This window comes from Sarcophilus harrisii, chromosome 1, assembly GCF_902635505.1.
Source record: "Sarcophilus harrisii chromosome 1, mSarHar1.11, whole genome shotgun sequence".
NCBI lineage: Eukaryota > Metazoa > Chordata > Mammalia > Dasyuromorphia > Dasyuridae > Sarcophilus > Sarcophilus harrisii.
In genome coordinates, this window is record NC_045426.1 from 361,486,415 (window position 1) to 361,506,868 (window position 20,454).

General features: G+C 38.4%; 1 protein-coding gene across 2 annotated transcripts in view; it reads right to left on the reverse strand.

Annotated features, from left to right (window-relative positions):
* Positions 1-20,454, reverse strand: part of LOC100919303 (tetraspanin-36) — a 55,239-nt gene that overhangs the window by 23,727 nt on the left and 11,058 nt on the right. The window contains exon 1 of one of the 2 annotated variants that reach the window (XM_023495862.2): positions 10,603-10,764. The exons of the other annotated variant lie outside the window; for it this stretch is intronic. Coding sequence (XP_023351630.1) covers positions 10,603-10,731 — 129 coding nt within the window. The 5' untranslated portion in view covers positions 10,732-10,764. Of the gene's footprint in view, positions 1-10,602; positions 10,765-20,454 lie in introns of those variants that run through there. 2 annotated transcript variants of the gene reach the window in all.

Here is a 20,454-nt window from a genome sequence, read left to right on the forward strand (position 1 = left end):
TAGAGGTGGCACAGTGCCAAAAGTCAGGAAGATCTGAGTTCAAATGTGACCCCAGATTTTTCTTAGATGTGTGATTCTGGACAAGTCACTTAATTCCTGTTGCCTCCGCTTTCCCATGTGTAGAATGGGGATAATAATAGCCTACCTCCCAGGGCTGTTGTAAGAATCAAATGAGATAATTGCAGAGAGGTCAGCACAGTGCCTGGCACATGGTAGTGATACATAAATGTGAGCTATTTCATAGGTGAACATTGACTTGGAAGTTATAGAACATTGCAGCCCCATAATGCCCTTCATTTGACAGAGGAGGAAACGGAGGGCTCAGGGAAAAGTAGACAGGTTAGCCCAAGGTCATTGTGGGAAGGGACAGTGTTTTCTAACTCTTAAGTCCAGGGACTTTTCTGCTCTACTACACATCTCCCTATCTGGGTACATACCCCCTGAGTTCTATCAGATTGCAAGCAGCATCTGGTTTTGTTTTGTTTTTTTTAACTAATTTTGAATCTCTTGAACTTAGCAGAGTGTCTGGCAACAGAGCAGGTATTTCATTATCCATTAAATAATATGATTGGAGGAGGAGGAGTGAAAGGAGATCCAGAAATAGAGAATGTGGAGGTGGGGGAAGAGAAGAACGGGAGGTGAAACAGACAGAGGAAAGACTGACAAAGACAGAGATAGAGAGAGGAAAAACAGAGTGACAGAGAGACCGAGGCTCAGAGAGAGAGAGAAACAGAGTGACAGAGACACGCACAAAGAGACAGAGTGACAGAGGAGAGACACAGAGAACCAGAGTGATAGACAAGAGAAACAGAAACAGAGTAACACAGACAGACAGACAGAAACAGTGACAGAAATAGAGAATGTGGGGGGAAGAAGGATGAGAAGTAAAACAGACAGAGGAAAGACTGACAAAACAGAGATAAAGAGAGAGAGTGACAGAGAGACAGAGAAACAGTGACAGAGACATTGATATACCACAGAGAAACAGTGGCACAGAGAGAGAGATAAGAGAAACAGAGTGACACACAGAGAGAGAGAGGGAGGCAAGAGAAAGAAACAGTGTCACAGTGAGAAACAGTGACAAAGAAACAGAGTGACAGAGAGAAACAGAGTGACAGAGAGGGAGACAAGAGAAAGAAACAGTGACAGAGAGAGAGGGAGACAAGAGAAAGAGAAACAGAGTGACACAGAGAAACAGAAACAAAGAGAAACAGAGTGACAGAGAGAGAGACAAGAGAGAGAAACAGTGTGACAGAGAGGGAAACAAGAGAAAGAGAAACAGTGACAGAGAGAGACAGAGACAGAGAAACAGAATTGAGGTTGGGCACAGGGCAGAGAGTTGTGGGAACCCCTTTCTGGTCCAAGATTCCTGCTTTTAGGTACTATGCAAGGGATTGAGCTGAAGGAAGCTTGTTATATGGGTAGCTCTTGGTGGGGACTGGGAGCAGTTCAAGTTGAAATAATAGAGAATCTTCCAATTGAATGAGTGTCCTTGGACTAATCTCTAACTCAATAGAGTTGGATAGAAATCTAGATCTCCAGTTGGGCTAAGTAAGAGTGGTCCTGGACTCAACTAGTCCCACCCAGATAACACTTTAGATTCCCTGGGGCAGATCTCTCAGATGAGAGCTTCTCTGAGGGAGTTTCCCAAGCTTTCCCTCCAAAGTCTAAGAGAGAGTGAGAGAGAGTTTCGGGGCTCCCTTTGTTAGAGTGACAAGAGAGACAGAGAAACAAAGTGACACATAGAGAAACAGTGACAGAGAGGGAGACAAGAGAAAGAGAAAGAGTGATGGAGACACAAGAGAGAAATAGTGACACACACAAACACACACACACAGGAATAGAGTGACAGAGAGGGAGAGAAGAGAGAAATAGACTGACAGAGAGGGAGACAAGAGAAAGAAAAAGAGTGACAGAGAGATGAGAGAAATAGTGACAGACACAACAGAAAAACAGTGGCACAGGGGAGAGAGAAGTGAGAAACAGTGACAGAGAGGGAAAGACAAGAGAAAGAGAAACAATGACACAGAGAAATGGAGTGATGGAGAGAGACACATGAGAGAGAGAAAGACATAGGGACAGAAAGAATGAATTTTAGAGATCAGGCTAGCATACAAGTGTGAAGCTCTAATTACATGCCAAACACAGCACTAAACATTAGGAATATACATTAAGCCAGCAAGATGGGCCCTGCCCTCAAGGAATTTACATTCTGATGGGGGAAGACAATGCATAAAGCAGTACTGGGAAGGAGAGAGGGTGGTGTGCACTAGGGCATGGTCTGGAGATGTCCCGGAAATGAGGTGGAGGCTTGCTTTCAAGCTACATGAGATGAAAGTTTACCTCTAAGAGCCCAGGGTGCTTGTGATGGGGTGAACTCTGAAACTGTGTTCCCCTTTAATCTGTAAAATAATCGCTCTGAAACTGTGTCTCTTTTGATCTGTAAAAGAAGGGAGACTAGGAGTCTCGGACCCCAAGGAGCCTGGGAGAGCATGTCTTCCCAGACAAGATAAGCAGCATCATTCAATTGGAAATCTTGGTCAAAGCACCCTTCATTGATCTTTTGGCCGTGCTAACACTCTTCAGGAAATTCCAGATTCTGAAAAGATCTTTGTCTGATAATCAGCTCAAACTGCCCTTAGTTTCCCCCCGCCCCCCAAGATTTCCTTATAAAATAGGTTATTGTTCACACACTCTTTGTAAATCTCTTCATTAAGGATTTGCCTACTAAGAGAATTCCCTCTTAAGCCAACAATAAAACTTCCTTTTGCCACAAATAGATTTCAGGTTTGTGAATTCTTTCACCTTGGACCTGTACTGAGACCAGAGGGGATTCTCACATCAATTCTCACACTTCAGTTCTCTAACACTAGAACCACATCAGTTGCAGGATAGGAATCCAACTTTCCAGGAGATGGAGATAGAAAATGAAGGCTGACTGGTTGACCTGATTGCATATGAGGTACAGATGGGGGAACTTCTCTGACCTGTGGGGGAGCCATGAAGTAAATGCTTGAGAAACTCCTTTGAAGGGAGAAAATTAGCTGAAAATTATCCTGAAAATTGACTCAGGACCACTCCCAGTAAGTGGTTTTATCTAGGCCTGGGGGCAATGACAACATTGAAGGAATCTCATTCAATTCAGATCTCATTTAAAGGGCAACTTTGGGGCACATTTCTTTGCAGAGGCCCAAAAGCAGGAATCATGCCATGCCAAGGGACCTATCTTTGGCATAACTGCCTCTGAGGACCCCTGCCTAATGAGAAGATACCCTTTTCTCAGCATTAACCTCTCTTTATTTCTCTGCCAGGATTCCTCTGCTAGACTTTTGCATCTCTGTTGGGACCTTGCCATTGAGGAAGTCAGCCTCCTAGCAAAGGCTAACTTCTCAGTGCCAATAAACTTCTTTTTTGCCAGTCTAACTTTTTGGGTCCGTAAATTCTTTTATGAAGGACCTGCACCGACCAGAAGGGGTTCCCACAACTCTCTGCCCTGCGCCAAACCTCTTCGGTACCTTTCATAAATCGATGTGGGTATTTGCAGATCATAAACTCTGGAGCAAGAAAAATGAAAACATTAGTAGCCACTATTAACTGAAAACAAATAAGAAATAAAGATGCCGGAGAGATTTCAATAGACCAGGATGTAATAATGAGAAAAGATTTTGATTTTTTTTTTAAAGGAGGCATAAATTAAAGTTACTAATAATAATGAGAAAAGATTTTGATTTTTTTTTAAAGGAGGCATAAATTAAAGTTACTAATAGTATAAGTATAGGAGGAAGGGAAATGTTTCTTTTCTTTGACTGAAAAAACCTTTCTGTCTCTTTAAGATTCTCAGGCATCAGGTTTCACATAACTGACCTCCTGACATGACTAAAGCTGTCTCCATTTCAAGCTGTCTCAGAAATCAAGCTCTTAAACCTAAATGTCTCAAGAGCATCTTCCTCTCACTCACTCTGACTATTTTGGTAGATATATCACTCTTAAGTTATGGAGACTTTTTGGTTAGGGATGTAAATCATAGGGAGCTTTTGCAGCTATAGTCGAAGTCACAGAAATAAAAATTAACTCCTTAGCAGACAGAAATAACAGAACCTTCCAGTAATAAAGAAAATGTGGAAGTGAAATAAAGTCTAGATAATTTTCATATTCCAAAAATAGATACATTAATCACCTTCTCCATGGTTAAAAAAATTATTTCATATCATTTCCCAAAAATTGAATTTTTTACATATTAAATGAGCTCACATGGCAAGACATTGGAGATTTCTTACTATCAGTACTGAGGAAACAAATGACCATACTTATGCTAGATTTCCAGAAATAGAAATGAAAAGTCAAATGTGAGAGAAGGAATCTATTCACAACAATCAATTCTAAGTTTTAAAATCATCTCTGCAGTCAGGAGGACCTGAATTCAAATTTGGCTTCAGATACTTAGTAGCTGTGTGATTCCAGATAAATAACCCAGATTGCCTTCAAACATTTCCTTCCCCCAAAAAACCCAAACCTCATCAAAACATCATTTTAAAATACTTAGCATTGTTAAAGTTTTTTTACTTATGGACTTACACTTAACTAACTTAAGTACAAGAACTTTTAGCTTGTTAGCTGCCGGGGCTTGTTAATTTCAACATTTAAAATTCAAGACAAATCAACTTGTAAACTAGTAAATACTTCTGTGTAGCATTCCTTTGCTAGGCTCTGGAAATTGAAAAACCAAAAGCAACAGTCACTGAAATCTAAATTTAGAGCTGGAGGGAACCCCTTTGAGAACATTGAGTCCAACTCCTTTATAATTAAAAAAAAACAAAAAAACCTGAGGCAGGGAGAGGTTAAACTACCAAATCTAGTCAAATCTAAAGATTTGAAGGCAAGGTCTTAGTGACTTCTGTACCCCATCATTCGCTGTGGAATCATTGTTCAGTCATTTTTAGTCATGTCTAACTCTCCATGACCCTTTTTGGGATTTTCTTGACAAAGATATTGTAGTGGCTTTGCCACTACATTTCCTTTTCTAACTCATTTTTACAGATGAGGAAACTGAGGCGAATAGGGTTAAGTCACACAACCAGCATGACTCTAGGCCCATATATTCAGGCTCTATATTCACTACAACACCTAGCTGCTTCCCATTGTGAGAAAGAGGTGAAGAAAAGTTTATTCATAATTATAAGCTACTCAAATGTGATATAAAGGCAAGAGAAAGGTTGTCAGTAACTTTAGGTTTCACCACAGATTATGATTTTTGGGAAAATTCTACCAGAAATCCAAATATGAGTTTTTTTTCAAAATAAAAGATGTTTAAAAAGCCAAAATAAAGGAAATTGCATACTATTTTGAAAACAGCTTATTTTATTCACTAATTCCACTTTTGGGAGCAGGTTTTAGAGAAACAAACTGAAATCTAAGCTGCAGAGCTCTTCAAATGTTTTTGTTTCAATAATGAAGTTCTCTGTGGTAGCTAATGAAGCAAGAAATAAAAGTAATTTATACTCCATTCAAAATCAAGAAACATACCCTCCTTTTCAATTGTCATGGAGAAGATAAGACCTACATAAATTGTCCTAATTGTCTGTTCCTCCTTTTTTCTTATTAATTATATGCCTGTCTTATTAAGATTGGAATGTCACCATAAAAGTGACTCATGATATTGCACTTGCTTTCATGCTTTCTAAAGAACAAATCTGAAGTTAAATTTTAATTCAATTCAGCAAGCATTAAAGGCCTACCATGTAATGCTGGTGCTAAATTAGGAACATCTCCATTGAAAGTCCCATTTGCAGCAATTATATAAATATAGGTTCAAAGGATCAGACTTGATGGAAGTGACCTTCTGAAGGTCATCTAATTCACACTTCTCTGTTTTTGCATTTGGAGAAACTGAAGAAAAATCAGAAATACAAGATTCATTGGGGGAGGGAAGTATATTGGTAAAGAATTCTGATATAACAAAGCATGGATAATAGTTATTATTTGAAGGAAGAACTCTTCTGTTATATAAAATGAAATATCCATTTTTCTTTTTTAATCCTTTCAGTTATAGCTATGAGGAGAAATGACACTTGAATTCATACAAGTTATCTGTGGCTAAGCCAAGATCTGAATGTAGATCTTCTCTGAATCTAGACAGTTAGGTGATACATAAAGTGTCAGAGCTGGAGTCAGGCTAATTTATCTTCCTGAGTTAAATCTGGCCTCAAACACTTCCTAGCTGTGTGACCCTGGACAAGTCACTCAATCCTGTTTGCCTCACTTTCCTCAACTATAAAATGAGCTGGAGAAGGAAATGGCAAACCAGTTCAGTATCTTTAATAAGAAAATGTCAGAATTCTCTCCTTCCTTTTAATATAGCACCAGCTCCTCCATGAAAATTTCCCTGATCTCCTTTGCTTTCCTTAAATTTCTCATAGTGTTGTGCCACAGTTTCCTTAATTGTCCTGCCTCAGTTTCCCTAAATTGTTCTGCCTCGGTTTCCCTGAATTGTTCTGCCTCAGTTTCTCTGATTGCAACCCTACTTTTCAGTTTATTAGAACTGAGATAATTAGGGCTGTGGAGATCTGGCATCCAGAAGATAAAACTCAGATGTCCTATTTCAGATACCTAATTGGCATTATTTCTAACTCTAAGTTTCAGACTTCCTGAACATTTCTCCTTAACTCCCAGTTTGTAAGAATTTATGGTCCTACCCCCTAGCCTGTCAGAACCGGACTGATGCTCTCTGCCTGGAGATTCTGGATCACCAGAGTTTGGACTCCACCCCCGCCTTTGTTTAGCTACCTGAGCTAAGAGCTATAAACATGTCATTGAGAACTCACATTCAATGCTGGATGTTTTGAGACATCAGCCCTGGGGGCATCATGTCCCCAGCACAATCTTTCCCTCTCAGAAATCCAAATAAAATATTAAAAACTCTAATCTCTACCTTGTCTCACTTTCTCTGGCATTACAATAGCAATTTGGATTTCTTTTGGCAGTTCCAATTTGTATTGTGTTCAAGCTGTACGTGTATAATTCACCCCAGTAGATAATAAGCTTCATTAAGGTCAAGGAGTATATTTTATTTTATCTTTTCATCCTTGATGCCCACACAGCCACTAACCTTATTTAAACCCTCATCATTTCTCACAAGTCTCTTCTATCTAATCGTCCCTTTACATAAGCTGCCAAAAGAATCTTGCTAAGGGCACAGGTATGAACATATCACCTTTTTCCTTTAAACCTTCACTGGCTCCTTAGTGTTATCCAAGGCTTAAATGCAAATATGCTTTCTGGTATTTACTGTGCCGGGCAATCTGTTCTCAATTGATGGATCCAATCATCTTATGCTACCCTCCTTTCACAACAGATTTTGTTCTGGCAAAACAGAGCTAAGCAAATAATCTCTGCTCTTGTTCTATACTTCTCACAGAGGCTATTTCTGCCAGATGAAAGTGTCCTCTTCTTTCAAGGATCAACCCAGAAAACCACTTCCTCTTGGAAGTTTTTTCCACACATTTTCCTCAGTTGATAGTGATCTTGTTAATTCTCTTCCCTCCTTTCCCCCTTCCTCCTTCCTTCTTTCCTCCTCATCTCCTTACTTCCTTTCTTTCCTTCCCTCCCTCCTTTCTCTTTTCCTTCCTTCTCTTTCCTTTCTGTCCTCCCTCCCTCCCTCTTCCTTCATTCCCTTTTTTTCCTTTCTGCCCCCCTCTCTCCTCTCCCTCCCACCTTTCCTTCCTTCCCTCCTCCTTCTTCTCCTTCCTTCCTTCTCTCTTTTCTCTCCCTCCCTCCCTCCCTTCTTCCTTCCTTCTTCTTTTCCTTCCTTCATCCTTCCTTCTTTCTCTTCTCCTTCCTCTCAACTTCTCCTCTAGGAATTTGGATGCTATATACCACTTGGGGCATGTATGTTTAGTATTGATATTACTTCATTATCTATGTATCCTTTAGCAAAATAGAGTTTCCTCCCTTATCTCTTTTGATTATATCTATTTTTGCTTTTGTTTGATTTTTTTTTTTTTTTTTTACTTCAGCTGAGGCAAAAATAGGTTCTGCTTCGGTCTTTTACCTTTACTCTATATGTCTCATTCTGCTTTAAATATATTTCTTGTAAACAACATATTGTAGTATTCTGGCTTTTAATCTAGTCTAGCATAGTACTTTGTAATAATACTTCAGGCTTGATAAATGTTCACTGAATTTAACTCCCATTTTATATATGATGCAAATTAGGTTTAGAGAAATTAAGCCCATTGGCCAAAAACATGGGATTAGAAACTGTTGCAATCAGTGATGAGTAAGAACTAGGACCCAAATCTTTTGACTCCTAAATCCAATTGCTTTTTTTTTGTTGTTATTACCATACCACAGTTAAATAGTTATTCCTTTCATCCATTTTTTTCTCTCTACAAATATGCTCATTGCCTTTAATTTTTTTTCTCTCCCTTTTTAAAACTTCCTACTTAAAAATTTTTTTTTGCCTTAAAAGTAAAATTGGGGCTTTGGGATTCTGAGCATGGCAAGAATAATATAAATTTTTAGAAGATGCTATAGAGCAATATCATAGCAAAGCAATGGAAATACAGAGATATTCAGAAAGAGCTGTTTACAACTCTAAGCCAAGCTTAGAGAGCCACCTTAGAAATTTAAGAGCTTTATCTCACCTAATATAACTTTCAGAAAAAATCACTTGAACTCATTTGTAAAAAGGGCTATTCATACTTTCCAGCATCAGCTCTAAGCAAAATTGTGAAGCTGATGAAACCATTCTGCATCCCTCTTCCTCAGCTGGAGAAAATCTATTCTTTCCCGTTAGCAATGAGTTTTAATTTGCTGAATCTTTTTTTGAGGTACTCGGGGTTAAATGACTTGTCCCCATAAATTACTAAATATAGTAATATTTTCTGTCCTCATCCTTCTTGTCTTGGAGCATTTAACACTGGGAGGTGACCAGAAACAGATACTTTCTCCTACTGAATACTTTTCCCTTCTCTGGGATTTTCATGACCCCAATCTCTTGATTCTTTTATTTTACTGTTCCTTTCTCAGTCTCGGCTGAATTTGCATCTGTTAGTCCCATTATCTGCAGGTATGCTCTGAGGCTTTGTCCCGCTCTACACTCTCTTGCGATTTCATTATCTATCCAGGGTTTAATAATTATGTCTGTCCTCTCATCCTATTAAGCAGGAGCTTGGATGGCTTGCAATATTAAAAGTAGATCCTGATACCTTATTAATAACAAAACTGACATTGAACGAGTCCTTTGAGGTTACTTTACTTACAAAAGTCTCCTTTGATTATCACAACACTGTGAGGTGGGTGCTACAGATATTATTCTGTTCATTTTGACGATGAGAAAACAGGCCCACAGAGATTAAGTGACTTGCCCATATGCACAGAGATAGAGTGCCCATATGCACCAGCTGATAGCCCCCCCTTCAGTCAGGACCCGAGTTCAAAGTTAGCCTCAGACACTTATTAGCTGTGTGACCCTGGGAGGGAGGGCCAAGTCATTTAGCCCTGTTTGCTTCTGTTCCTCATCTGTAAAATCATCTGGAGAAGGAAATGGCAAATCTCCCCAGTATCTTTGCCAAAAAAATCTCAAAATGGAGTCAACAGTTAGTTGGACACAACTGAACAACCATCACCATCTGTAGACAACTTCTAATCAGATAAGAAATTCAAACTTAAGGCTAGTCTTTCCGGACTGAAAGTCTTTTTCACCATAAAACCATTTCCTCTTATTCTTGCTCTAACAGCTTCACGGGGTTTCTGTAAGAAGCAAATGAATTAACATTTGTAATAAAAGTTCTTTGAAAAATATACGGTACTAGGAGAAGCCAAAATCCCTTGTTTCAGTTTCTACCCTTTGGAAATTCTGCTGTACATGATGCACTGGCTGTGGTGTTTCACACCACCCGTGCTTTTTCAAATGAATTATCAATGGTGATGACAATAATAGCTCAGATTGACAAGATAAACTAGAACCCCCCCCCTCCCCCCGTCCCCCCCCGACTCTCTAAATCTGCTCCACAAAGCCACAGCTACTAGGTGACTGTCATGGGGCAGAACTCTGAAATAAGGATTCTTACAAGGTGTTAGGTCAGTGGAATTAATGAGACAATGGTTATCTAGCTTAGCATGGTGATTAACAGTTCTCTAGGTCAGTACATGCACTTAGTACTTAATATAGTTCTACAAGATTCATACCTATGATAAGAGAGCATATAAACTCGGACAAACTCAGCCAGATTGAGAGGCAGAGAAGACAAGAGAACTGGAGGCAGGAGCTTAAGCTCTTAGAGAGAAGGACAGAGAGCTAGGGAAGACAAGAGGACTGGAGGCTGAAGCACAAGCCCTTGGACTCAGATTCATTCATCCCATCTAACACCATCTTGGTGGCAGGCTCTCCTCCTTAGCTTCTCCACTGAAACCAAGAGTCCTGAAGGATATCAAGAAAACTAGCTGGACCCTAGGCAAGGAGACAAGATTTTAAAGGAGACAATAAAGGATTTGGACTTTAATCCCTGGCTACTCTTGTGGTGATTACTGAATTGAAATGAAGGCTGCTGCCTTCAGAGACCCCAAGAAAACCGAACAAAGAACACTACAAGCGACAATTACCTTGAATTCCCCTGGGCTCAATTCAATCCAGGATTCCTCAAATAGCAAGTAGCCTCCTGGCCCCACGGCCTCTCCCTCTGCTTGGCTGGCCAATCCTCCCAGACCCTCCAGGATGCCCAGACCAGCCATGTCTTTATTTCTGTGCAGCTGCACGCTGGACCTTGGATTTCTTTTCTACATTGCCTGGCCCTCCTCTGAAGTCTGCACATAGAAAGCTTTTAATAGCTTGCTTGCTGACTGACTTGGATAGTTTCTTTACATATGGAAGCACTTTACATATGCAATTATCTCATTAGACCCTTATAGTAACCCCATACAGCAAGTGCATTATCATCCCCATCCTACAGATTTTGAAATAAGCTCCCAAAAGTTGAATAACTTCCTCCAGCCACATAAACAAGTGAATGTAGCAACCAAGAAAATTTTCTGAGATTCCAAGTCTCAAGTCTTTCCATTCCATTAAGTATACTTAGTAAACAAAGTGTGTATATAACTGATTTTTAATATAATTGATTTTAGCCTATAAAATGGCATATGATCAATTTTAATTATTTTTATTTTTAATAATAGCCTTTTATTTTCAAAATACACTCAAAGATAGTTTTCAATATTCACTCTTGCAAAACCTTGTGTTCTAAATTTCTCTTCTTCCCTTACCCCCACCTCCCTCCCTTAGACAGCAAGTAATCTAACATAGGTCAAACATATACAATTCTAGACACATTTCCACATTTATCATGCTACAAGAGAAAAATCAGATCAAAAAGGAAAAACATATGAGAAAGAAAAAAAGCTATGTGATAATTTTTTTATAAAACCTCTGCTTTTAACAATGAACATGAATATATGAAAGATATTAAAGCATAAAGTTTAACTGGCAACAAAATCTAGGAATTAATCACATTAAAGCTGTCAAATATTAAACACACTCATTTCTCCCACACCCTTAGACTATTAAAATCTAAAACTAGATTCAACAATTGAGCATATTAAGTTTCAAGTGTTTTGTTTGAACAGGAATTTATGTACCTCTTGAAATTTCCACTAAAGAGTTTACAGTGAAACCTGTAAAACCAAAGCACCTTCCCAGACTAGCAGGAAGCATTAAAAAAAAAGTGTTAATCTTTTCAACCATTTGAGAGGGAAATAAATTTTACTTGGTTTGTTTATAAAGCAGAAGAATTAATAAGAACCAAAAATGCATTTCAGAATGTTTAACTCTCTCATCACAAAAGATTTTTTAAAGTAACCTTGGGAAAAGAGCATGATATTGAATCATTGGCCATGGAATTTCTAGCACCACTTTAGATATTTTGACTAAGAAATCCAGCATGTATAACATTCCCTGATCCTAAAAGAAAGACACCTGATACAGATGATAGAAGGAATGAATGAATGTTTTTCATTCACTGAATGAATTCATTCAGAGATTGAAAATAGTACTAGCCTTTTCTCTCAACTGTCCATGTTCAATCATATTTGATTTAGCACTTATTGGGTGTCACAGTTTGTGTTAGTCTAGTCTGCATAGAATATAATCAGTCAGTCATTAAGTCTTTAAGAAGACCTATTAACAGCTAGGTGGTAAATAGAGCACCAGCCCAGAAGTCAGGAGGACTTGAGTTCAAATATGATCTCAGACACTTAACACTTCCTAGCTGTATGACCCTGAGCAAGTCACTTATTGCCTCAGCAAAAAAAGAACAACAACAACAAGAAGAAAAAGAACTATTATGTGCCGGGGATTGTGCCCTGGGGCATAAAGAAAAGCAAAAGACAATCAATCTCTTTCTCTCAGGGAGCATATAGTGTGGGTGGGATATGTTACATAAATCATTCCTGTACAAAGTAAAACAAGTACATAAAAGAAAGGTAAAGCAAACTTCTAACACTAGAGATATAATGGCAGAATGAAGACTAGAACTTGGACCTTTTTGACTTCCAGGCCATTGGAATCCATTCCACCATATAAAAGTTGAGGATAGGGGAAAAGAACAAATCAGGAGGACAGAAGGAGGTTCATCAGCAAAAAGTCAGCTGGGTCACATGGAGCTGGAGATTTTGCTGAAGTTATGAGATAAAAATTGAGTGGCCATGGACCAAAGCCAGATTAGTCATTAGGAGAGCAAAATTAGAAGTAACACGCTCAAGAGAAAAAGGCTTTGAAACAGAGGTAATCTCTGCCTAAGGGAGGAAGTCATTTCTATTCTTCTTGCTACACATTATGGCTTCCTTCCACATGGTGAACTAAGGACAGACTTCTTCCCAGGGCCAGTATTTCCAAGTTCGGAAGCAGTAGCAGCACATGATAGGCAATAATGAGCCAAGTGTTGATAATTTTTTTCCCCCACAAATATTTTTTTTTTTAGCTTTCTATTTTCCAAGTCAAAAAAGGTAAAAAATACTGTGTTGTGATCCGCTCTCAATCCCTATGGTCCTCCCTCTGGGTGCAGATGGCTCTCTCTATCACACTATTGGAATTGTCCTGAATCACCTCACTGTTCAAAAAAGCCACATCCATCAGAATTAATCATTATATAATCTTGTTGTGGGCATGTATAATGATCTCTTTTTTCTTCTTACTTCACTTCACATTAGTTCATGTAAATCTCTCCAGGCCTCTCTAAAATCATCCTACTGATCGTTTATTATGGAACAGTAATATTCCATAACATTCATATACCATAATTTATTCAGCCATTCTCCAACTGATGGGCATCCACTCAGTGTCCAGTTTCCTGCCACTACAAAAAGGGCTGCCGCAAACATTTTTGCACATGTAGGTTCTTTTCTCTCCTTTATGATCTCTTTTTGGGATATAAGCCCAGTAGTAACACTGATGGATCAAAGAACATGCAGTTTGATCATCCTTTGGACATAGGTGAACTCTGATAATTAACTCAAATGCAAACATCAGAAGATCACTGCCTTGTCCCAAAGAAGCCCTACTCATTGTTTTCAACAGTTTTAAAGTTCTTAATGCCTAGATAAATAAATAATGTATATTTCTTCATTTATACCTGTGCAGTGGCCTTCCCTCAATATCTTCTTATGGGAAGGGGAAGAATTTTTGCCATATTCCTCAGGATTGTAAGCTTCCTAAAAACAAGCCTTTTGTCGCCTTTGGATCTGGGGATCATAGATGTAAAAGTTCAAAAGTAGCTTCATTTTATGGGAGCCTCAAGGGGATTCAGTTGACCTTCTTAGGTATCTTGGTAATAAGTGGCAGAGATAGAATTTGAATTCAAGTGTCTTGAAAACAAATCCAGGGCCCATTTCCCAAAGTTTCTAGAATTTTTCTGGATACTTCATAATAGGTCCACAACACACACATGCTGACTGACTTTTTAACTTAAAATTCTACTCAATAGAATGAAATTTCTGTTATTGTTGGTTAGCAACTTGTAGGCAGCTAGGCAATATAGTACAGGGCTCCTTAAACTTTTTCCACTTATAATACCTTCCCACTGGACAAAGTTTTACATGACCCAGGGGTAGTAGCTTTATAAAATAGATATAAAATTCAAACACTTACTGATAATAAATCAATTTCAGGACCTTCACATTTAGTTATGTGACCCCACATAGCATCATGACCCACAGTTTAAGAAGCTTTGGTGCAGTGGGTAGAATGTTGGGCCTGGAGTGAGGAAGCCCTAGTTCAAATATGGCTTCAGACATGTAACCTTCCTGATTCAGTTTCTTCATCTGCAAAATAACACAACTCATAAGGTCCTTTTAAGGAATAAATAAATTATATTGTAGGCAAAGTGCTTTGCAAATCTTTAAAGTACTATAACTTTTTATTAAGCATCTACTGTTATGCCATAGTTCTCTTTAACTGTTCTGACTCGGTTTCCCTGAACTAGTTTCCTTTGCCTCTGTTTCCTTAACTGTTCTGTCAAATCCCCTTAGTCATAAAAACCCACTCTGGTCCATTAAGATTGGGAACCATTTACTCTAAGGTTATAAATTGCTAGCAAGATAAACAAGAGAGCAGAACTCCTGTTCTCAAGAATTTACAATATCCCTCAAGACCTCACTGACATCTTTATCTCTGGGTATTCAGACATCCTGTGTCTGAGCGTTTAGGATTTATGGTCTCCCCCCATCCTCTTGGTTCTTTGTTTCTAAAGAGTATTTAAGAAGCTGGGTCACTCCCATTCATTGCTGGATTCCAGCCCTGGGACCAACATGGTCCTTGGTACATTTTTATCTCTCTCTGACTGGATAATTTGAGTCAAGAGTCCTGTCCAGTCAATTATACTCTCCAATTAATAAACTATTGAAAACTCTCTAATCTCTCTCCTGCCTCAGTTTCTATGGCATTACACTACCTCCAGCTAGGTGCTGGGGGACACAAGTACAAAGAATGAAATAATCCCTTTTCCTAAGTAGCTTTCATTTTAATGGGTATTGATGCTAAACATTTGTTAGCAGGAATATTTAAAGACACTTAAGTCAAACTGGTAACAAACTGATTTACTTTGTTCTTTATCGGTGGGCAGCTGGGTAAGTTAGTTAGTGAATGCTAAGAAGGTTGGTTGTTTGACCTTAACATGGCCCAGTCAGCTCACAATTCCAGTCCCCCAAGAGTAGTTATAAATCAGGGTAGTTGGTCACAAGAGGTACCTGAGATAAAGCACAAGGGTTTGTTCTGATCCCTTCATTACTGGAAAAACAACTCAGAATGCCAGGCCTGATGGCAGTGAGTCAGTATTGTTATTCCAGATGGGCCGGCATAGAATCAAATTAAATTCTCTGAAAAAGTTAAAACTGAAGTGATCCCCACATTTTTCTTCAGCCTGTATTAGGTTGTGCTCCTTGCTCCTATGCTCTCCTCCATCCATTCAAAGTTACCTCCTCTGTGCAAGATTTCCTGAATTACTCCCCTCCCTGCCCCCCCATCTTGCAACCATTTCCTGACACTAGTTGAAATAGTGATTTCTGGCTGTACAACGCACCTGGAAATTTATCATTCAATTACAGTCTCTTTTTTTCTTGAGCTGCTGTTTAAGTATTTTATATAGTTACAGTTAATTAAAATAATATGTTTGGCATTTAAAGTGTTTTATCATTTGACTTCCCTCTTTCCCACCTTTCCAGTCTTCTTACACTCTGACACTGGTCATTGTTCCACACACGTATCCCAGTTCTCTGCATTTTCTTGCCTAGAATATTCTTTCTCTTCATCTATTATTCCTGGCTTCATTTAGCTAAATTTCATTTAGTTTCTGCAAGAAAACTTTGCTGTTCCCACTTAATGCTTTTCTCCAATTTAATCCTGTATATATTTTACAAGTGCATAATTGTTTACACTTTGGGCCTCCCCCATAAGACTGTACTTTCCTTGAAAAAAGCCACCGTTGTTTGTGTCTGTCTGTGTCTTTTCTCCTATTTCCAGGGTTTAGCACATAGTTTGGGTTTGGTACCATATTAACTACTTAATGAAAGCCCCATTTTTGTTTTCTCCATGCAGCTAATACTGAGCCTAGCATACAGACTATGCTGAATATATGTCAAATAACAAATAAAATAAATAAACTATATGTAATACAAAAACAAGACAACTTATTGAAGATTAGATAAAAAACTTATTATTTATCAAATGTGTTCCTAGCCTAACTCCTCTGCTGGGCTGATTTGTCCACCTGCTTACAATTCTTTATTCTCATTTGGATTAGATGACCCAGTGGAGAGATCTGAAGTTCTTAACTTTTTTGAGTGTGTTATGAAATCTTAGGGCAGCCTGGTGAAGCCTAGGGACCCACTTTCAGAAAAATATTTTCAAGTATATAAAATAATATACATCATTATAAAAACCAATCATATTGAAGTACAGTTATCAAAATATTTTTTAAAAACATTAAAAAAAACCTAAGATTAAAAATTCCTCATTTAGAAGGTTTCTCTACAGAGAAAGCTAACCCAAAAGAATTGTATGATTGGTAAGGAATACTGTATGAGTAAGAGACTTGAGGGAGGAAGGAAAGCTGTTTCTGAAAGGAAATGATTCTGTGATCTTATCTAAATTTGTTCTTTTCATTTATGTAAGTCTTCTTATGTATGAGCAAGACTCCTGAGGGAGGAAGGAAAGCTGTCACCGCAGAGACTATGATTTTATGAGCTTTTCTAAATTTGCTCTTTTCATTTATGTAGTCTATGAGATGCACCATTCATTCATTCAGTAAACATTAACAGTATGCTGGATGAGAGGCAGCCTGGTGAGGTGATTAGTCCCTAATCCCTCAGGGCCCCAGCAACTCTACAAGTTGCAGGCTATCTAGATCACTGGAGGATATTTCTACAATGCAAAAATATGACATTACAGGGTTGATCCCAAAAAATCTCATCAAATTTTATTTTATTCAGCATTATTGATGTTGTTAACAGGGCTCTGTAGAGTAAAGGAGGTAGTTGTGGAATTTTAGGGATTTTCAGTGGAAAAATAGAATCTCCTTGAGGGTAGGAAAGACTCTGTATGTGTATGTGTTTGTATCCCTAATGCAGAGAATCATGCCTTGAATATGACAGACACTTAATGTTTGCCAATATTGGGAAAAGCAAACATCAGTGAATATATGGAAAACATGTAATTGAATAAAAAAGAAGTACGTCCTGTTTTATACAACAATCATGGGATGCAGGGATATCATAGTGGATACTTGTTGTTTGCCCTTCATTTTTGAAGAGGACCAGAGGATTCCTTGAATTTCCTGTGAATTAGATTTAAGTGAGGTAGACTTGCACAAAGCTATCAACCTCATTCTCTCTTCTACAGTCATCAGAATCCAGCAGGGCAATAGAAAAATCAGGGTGACTGGCAATGGCCTGGGATGTAATGGATGACCTCGGTGTGTCTTCAATGTTTGACCAGCTCTTAAGTGCTCCGTAGTACCTGTTTCAGGGGCCATGATGACTGTTGGAATAGTGTTCTCATCTGCCCATTCCACCAGGGGAAATTTTCACGTACTTGAGGAGATGGACACCCCCAGCTCATCCCATGGGTTTGAGGCCCATTAGTTCCCCTCCACCTGGTTTAGCCCATCTGCTGAGACAGTATACCAAGGTATGGTCACTGCAAATGCTACAGTTTCTTGGATCCACTAGTGAAAGTTGGATGAATCAGGTGGACACCAAATGCCTTGGTTGTAGAATGACATGGCTCCAAATCCCAGCTGTTGCTTACCATATGTGTGACTTTGAACTAATTACTCCAACCACTTAGAATTTAATTTCTTCATTTCAACCCCCCCTCCAAAAGGGCTAAGTAGGTAGCCTTTGAAATTCCTTATTTTAACTTTTAGTTCTTATTGTGTATAAACTTTTGTAAATCAAATGGTATTTTTAATATATAAGAACATGCTAACTATAGAAACTCTATGATAGACTATGTAAAAAATATTAGTTAATGAATTAAAAAATCTAATTGTTATTTATCCTTTGCTTAAAACACTGAATAATTATAAATGAGGTTTAATAATGGTGTATAAGTTGTAAATATCATCATAGTGAATCATTGTGAACAATTATCAAAGTTTCATTCTGTTTTGGGAAGGGGACAAGTTATCACATTTCTTTGTTACTCTAGGAAAGAGTTAAATCATAAAAGATTTCTGTGTTTTCAGTGAAATAAACACCAAAGCCTTCACACCTATTCTGTCACTGCTCCTCAGGTCCTCCAGACCTTACCTTGCCAACTATACTACCCTTATAATTCTCTCTTACTCCAGACCCTTGGCATGATTATCTGGCCCATTTGTGTAACCTAAAGGTGCCCCCCTCACCACATGGCTCAACCTCCTAGAATTTCCACAGTCTTCCTTTTTAGGTACAAAGTGCTTTCTTTTATTTTTCACAACCCTCTAAAGCATTCTGTGGGAATATCATTTTCTGCATTTTAGACTCGGGATAAAAGGAATTCAGTACTTGCCCAGGGTGATGAGCAAGTAAGAAATGGATCCCAAATTCAAATTCAGATCCTTCTTAAAGTCCATTGTTCTTTCTGCCGGACCTTACAGTGGAGGGAGCTGAAATCCAATGATTGAGACAAATAAGAAAGGACTGCCAATCAAGAATTCAGACCAGGAGGTACCTATATAAATCAAAAAGCAAAAATCTAGGGAGCGCCAAGCATTGCCCATTGGTATAACTCTCACCCTGATTCCCTGGCACTTTAGTCTATTTATTGCAGCTGATTTTATTCCCCATTTTTGTGGCTTGACTGAGAATAGGCCCTTCTGAAGCTTTCTCTGACTTTGCCACTCTCATGGGACCACGGGGAAAAATTAATTCCTCCTCTTCATAACAGCTTGAATTCTTGAAGGTAAGATCTGTCACTTCCAAGTCTTCTCTTCTCCAAGCTAAACATTCTCAGTTCTTTAACTGATCTCCACACTATAGGGACTCCAATCCACTCAGCATTTTTGTTAACCTTACCTTGATGTTCAATTACCTCTAAAACCTAGGATCCTCCTCTTAAATATCTATCTATGAATACACTGTGCTAGTAAGAGGGAAGTAGGAGTTCAAAGTGGAAGAAGTCTCTGTTCCTGCTCTTGGGGAAAACTAAATGAATGCTTTGTCACTTTTCCCACTTTACAAATTATACTATGCTCAACATCTGTGATTCTAAAAACTGTAGATTAGCAACTACCCATTCGTATGTCCCACTTAAGATACATGCATTTTCATAGAATGAAAAAATTTAGGGAGTGCCAGATGTAGGTAACCCAGGCTTGTAAACTCAGTTATAAGGGGAGGATGAGGCTGGTTCATCTCTGGAGCTTGAGAGTTCTTAATGACAGTGGGTAGTGGTGATCCGTTTTCACATTACATTCATATTGATTACCCTAAAGGTGGGAAAGCTACCAGATTACCTAAGAAAGGGGAAGAACAGTCCAGGTTGGAAATAGAGTAAGCTTAAATAGAACTCAGAAGAAGAGAAAAAAAAAGAAAAGGAAAGAAAGGAAGGAAGAAAGTAATTAAGTTATCTGCATTTCACATAAAGATTTCATGCACCACTACATGGAAGCCCTCAGAATGTTACAGAATTGCACTGACCAAATTTCAACTTAGACACAACTCTTAGGAAACAGTTTGAAAAGAACAAGATACAACCATATAGAACCAACCTACATGACAAATTTGGGTAAATCCAGCATATTTGCTTAAATTATGCCTTTAAGTCTGTTCCTCTATAAAGGCAGAAGAAACCCTGTGGTCTCATCAACCAGAATTTAGGAACAGAGGCTTGAGAAGGATATCACGGAAAATATGCCCATATTCTGGGAAGAAAAGCCTGTAGAAGAGACAGCTTTTTTACATAACACAGATAATATTTCTGAGTTTTCAAGAAAAAGGGAATTTTAGACAGCTTGAGGCATTAGCATAAAAGTGCATTTTCTCCACAAAAATTAATGTGATAAGCTCAAACCTCTAATAATCCTTGTAATCTTTCCTAAAATTCTACAGTGTTATACTGTATACACTGAGTTAGAAAAAAATGCTCTGGTACATATTTAGGTTCTATGCCATGGTTTCCTTCCTCATAAAAGAAAACGTCTGATTATGAAATCCTTTTAGTTCTTACAAAGCTAAACTTAGAAAGTATCAAAGCCAGCTTTGTCTTACTCTGATTTTCCCCTTATAATATTAAGGTTAAATATGAGAATGCAACTAATTCTTTGTGTTTTGTTGGAGGAGAGGACATTCCCAATAAGGACAACACTCCATCAATTAGTGCAGATTGAGACCTATTCTACAAATATTGAGTGGAATATAGTGAGGCTAAGTTATTTACCCCAGAGTCACAAAGGCAATCCATGCCTGAGATTAAGATGAACCTGGATC